Genomic DNA, 4,689 nt, shown 5'->3' on the forward strand with positions numbered 1-4,689 from the left:
CACCTCTCTGATTTATAGCTTGGTAAGTAATTACTATTATTTATTGTTTGACCTAACTGAAAACAACAGGAATTTTTGTTTTTGTTCTTGGGTTTTTTGGGGGTTATTTTGGATTTTTCTTTTTTATATCATTCCAAGATTGTGCACAATTGGTGATAAGCTTATAGTTACTAAATATACACACAAAAGCTTGGGATATTTTTATATAGAAAACATTGTAAATTCCCTGCTTTAATGGAATTTGATAATGTATATTGTGACAAATGTACTTTATAATTTTAGTATAGCAAGATTGGATTTTTTTCCTGAAATGAATTATCTGTGTATCTTGGTTTTGTGATGGATGCATCTCTAACCAATTATTTGCAGCTTAATTTTTACTGGTATTAAAATAATCCATAATATAAGCAAACTTTAAAAATTTCTATATAGTATATAGAGAGAATGTTTTGAAGATCTTCCACTTATAAGTTTATGGAAACAAATATGTTGAAGTAAATAAAGAGTAGAAGAATGATTTGTCTTACAAAATATGTGATTATTTTGAAGGTAATATGAAATACTTGTTTTTAATGGAAAGGATCGAATCAAGGTACCTCTGAATTGAAGCAGCATACACAAAATATATTGGCTGGTAATATTCTTGATTTATAACCAATCAACACTCTTCTCTGTTTTCTGAGGTTGTCTTGTTTAAACATGGAGATTAAGCCTGCACACATGTGTACATATATTCATACATTCAAGGTCTCTAAGCTTTGATTTTCTTGTAGAGTTCTTAGAAAGTATTTAGCTTTTATTTGTAGAAGTAGGTGTTGTACAGTAAAAAAAAAAAAAAAAAATTAACTTTTTTACAAATTGAGATATAATTGAAATATAGGATGATATTAGTTTCAGGTATACAATAAATGATTGGATATATGTATATAGGAGAGACAAGATGGCGGGGAAGTAGGAGGAGGTGTCGTTTCAACCTGTACCCTAAAGTGGATATATGTATATATTATGAAAGGATCACCACAATAAGTCTACTTAACACCTATCATGATGCATAGTTATTTTTTTTCTTTGATGTGTTTTAACTTTGAATAGCTGATTCTTTCGATGTTTTCTACAAACTATTTCTTAGATCACAGGCAGAGTCTGATATCTGATTTCAATAAGACTATCTCAGAGAAACAAGATACAGTGAACATCATATTCAATAGGACTTTTGGTCATTACTCAAATCAAACCAAGTAAAAATGCTTTCACAAAATCATATCTTGCTAATTGACATGGTACTGGATTATAGAGAAAAGCAAACCTGGATGATCCAGATTAGATTTTCCTTTGAAAAAATGATCTGTGAATGTTCAGTTCTGGCCAAGGCAGCTTTTACTTTCAACTTTTTATTAATTTGAGAATATGTGCCACCAAAGCAAGCACTGAACTTTTTAGTCATATCACTTCTTTGGTTTATCCCTTTTGATATCACCATACCTCTTCATTTTCCAGTCTGAAATTCACCAAGTTCTTTAAAATATGGAGCACATGATAGTACGATTAAAAAATAAATAGCTTTAACTTGAAGGGTAAAGCAAAATGCGTTTTCCCTTAGATTCTTTTTTTTTTCTTTTGTATTGGTATGCTAAAAACATTGCACTAAAGTACAACATGAAGAAATCTCCACCCTGCACCTCACCTTGTTGTATATCATGTTTCATTGGGAAATAGTGTTTGCTGGCTTCAGTATCAATATTGAATATGCGTGCATATGTGTGTACAGGCACACTATCATAGTAGGCCATAGTAGGCTAATTCAAGCAAACTATAGTAAATTGCATAGCAGTAGGGAGCCTGATAGCTGGGTGTGGCTTGAAACTCTTTCTGCCTCTTATAGGTTATCTTGCGTAAATAAACCAAAACCTAAGCAAGAGTCAATGCACTCAAATTGAGAAAATGAAACATAAGAATAAAGCAATCACAAACAGGTAGTTAGGTTTTCTTGGCAACAGCTGAGAGTTATAGCCAACAAAATAATTTCCTGGCTTTGCTTCCCTATAAAAATGCCTTCCCTAGCTCCTGTTGCCAGAGCACTTCTAATCATCTTTGGTTTGGCATTGCCTGATTCCAATCCCTGCATGCTCAAACTCTTGAAAATTTTAATGTGCCTCAGTTTACCTTTTAGTAACAGTAAATGATTAACTGTTGAGTTCTTTAAACACAATACTGTACAAGTGAAATATCCCTTGTAATTGAATGTACATTTGTCAATGTTCTCTTTTAATCTCTTTTAATAACCTCTTACTGATCTCTATTTTAATAAAAGTTTACAGGACTTTTATTTAATGGGTTTTATTCCTGCTTAACAAAATTAGTCATGCAGTTTCCCAGAGTGGACCATGAACATTCCTTTGAAGGACTAAAAATAAATTTATAAAGTCTCCCTTTAAGGGAGAGACTTAAACTTGATCCACTGACTTGTACCACGAACTTCAAAAGGTGGATTATCGCAGTAGATGTGATGACCTAATTCCTCCAAAGCTGGTTCAGGATCAGTTGTAGCAAAGTGGACTGCATCGTCAATTTCTTTCCTCACTTCCACATCAATTTCCTTGAATTCTTCAATGGTGGCAAGCTTACTGTCTACCATTCTATTTTTGAGGAGCATAATAGGATCACTCTTACTTCTTACATTCTGAATTTCTTGTCGTGTACGATAACTCACTCCAGGGTCACTCATGCTATGTCCATGATAACGGTATGTCAGCAGCTCCATCACTATGGGCCCCTTTTCAGATCTGCAGTAGTCAGCTGCAAACCTAGTTGCCTCCCGAACACATAGAACATCCATTCCATCCACCCTTAGTCCAGGGATAAAATTTCCTCTCTTGTAGTAATCAGTGCTGGCTGCTGCTCTCTCGGCAGAGGTGCCCATTCCATAAAGGTTATTCTCACAGATGAAAACACAAGGTAATTTCCACAAAGCGGCCATATTGTAAGCTTCGGCTATCTGGCCCTGATTCGCAGCACCATCCCCGTAGAGAGTCAAACAGACCTCATTTTTGCCCTTATATTTACAGGCCAGGGCGACACCAGCTCCTAGGGGTCCCTGGGCGCCAACGATGCCGTTGCCCCCATAGAAGTTCTTTGCATACATATGCATAGACCCTCCCTTTCCTTTAGCACAGCCTCCCTTCCGTCCTGTGAGCTCTGCGAGAATTGATCGGACAGAAAGTCCGCGAGTATAGCACAAGCCATGAGCCCTGTAGGATGTGATGACATGATCCGTGGGATTTATCCCAGCCTCCAGGCCCACGCAGCAAGCTTCCTGACCATCGCACAAGTGACAGAACCCACGAATGAACTTTTGTTTATACAGCTGATCGGCCTTCAATTCCATTCTGCGAATAGTCTGCATCATCCTGTAGTATTTAAGCCCATCCTCCCGGGTGAGCACTGTTGTGTCAGGGGGACCCTCTTCTAATCGATAAAGGTCACATTTCTTAATTTCAAATGTAGCATCTTTTGAAAAGTTACAGGATGCCACGAGCACTCTGCTAGCGGGCTTCTGGGCCACCCCAGACCACACGCGGGAGACCGCGGCGGTGAGCATCTTCTTCATGGAGCGTGGACCAGGGTGATCGCTGCGCCTCTCAGCTGCCCAGACACCAAGCTGCGCACGTCCCCTCCGGAGCCTCCTTCTAAGCCAGAACGCTCTCCGCGACACAATGACCGCGCCGGTGACAAAGGCCACGTCACTCCAGGCCGAGTCACGGGGCGGCCAACCCTGACGGAATGATTTTTACAGCGCCTTCCAACTGTAATTAAGAATAAGGTCGCTTCGTTTCCTGAAAGACTTGGTTGGACAACATCCCAATCCTAAGGAGTGCCATATTCATTGCTAAAACACAATACCCGTTAAACACTATAGCAATGGTCCTGACCCTGTTAACAATGGAATAGAGGAGCAAAGGCAGTTCCCTAAGGCACACAAAGGTTCTGACAGGTTAGGTAAAAGATATTCTTAACAGTATTTGAAGTCTTTTAAATAGGATGCCTGCTTGGTTCAGTTGGTTAAGCGTCTGTAAGGTCCTGGGATCCAGTTGGAATCTGCCTCTGGCTTCCTGCTCTGCCCGGAGTCTGCTTCTCCTCCTTCTCCCCCTCCCCACCCCCACTTATGTTCTCTCTCACTCACTCTGCTCTCCCTCTCAAATAAATCATTTTTAAAAAGTCTTTTAAAAAGTTTTTAGAATATGTATGAATATTTTTTCCTATTCCATAATATACCATCTTTATGTAAAAATAAATTTATGCAAATTATTTGTAATTTACATATTTAACTTTTTCTAAAATTTTATTTATTTGAGAGAGAGAGAGAGAGAACAGGCACAAGCGATGAGGAGGGGCAGAGGGAGAGGGACAAGCAGGCTTCCCGCTAAGCACCCAGCCTGGGCTGGGACTTAATACCAGGACCCTGAGATCATAACCTGAACCTAGACAGAAGCTTAACCCACTGAGCCACCCAGGCGACCCCATATTTTTTAAAAACATACACACTTTTTATGGAAAAGCTGGTGCTCCAAAATAATGTGGCACATTTATTCTATGGCTTCTAGCACCTGTTTCACCTGCAGAGGGTAGGAGGAGGAGAAGCAGGTGATGATACATAAACCCCAGCCAGAGAATAACAGTCAAACCAATAAG

At 39.0% G+C, this 4,689-nt stretch overlaps 1 protein-coding gene across 1 annotated transcript; it reads right to left on the minus strand.

The window, feature by feature from the left end:
- Window positions 1–2,321: 2,321 nt before the first annotated feature.
- On the minus strand, window positions 2,322–3,686 carry PDHA2 (pyruvate dehydrogenase E1 subunit alpha 2). The gene has a single exon (XM_082727623.1). It carries the CDS (start codon window positions 3,605–3,607, stop codon window positions 2,432–2,434), a length of 1,176 nt encoding a protein of 391 aa, XP_082583749.1. The 5' UTR covers window positions 3,608–3,686; the 3' UTR covers window positions 2,322–2,431.
- Window positions 3,687–4,689: the final 1,003 nt, after the last annotated feature.

This window comes from Mustela nivalis (assembly GCF_964662115.1).
Source record: "Mustela nivalis genome assembly, chromosome: 4".
Classification (NCBI taxonomy): Eukaryota; Metazoa; Chordata; class Mammalia; order Carnivora; family Mustelidae; genus Mustela; species Mustela nivalis.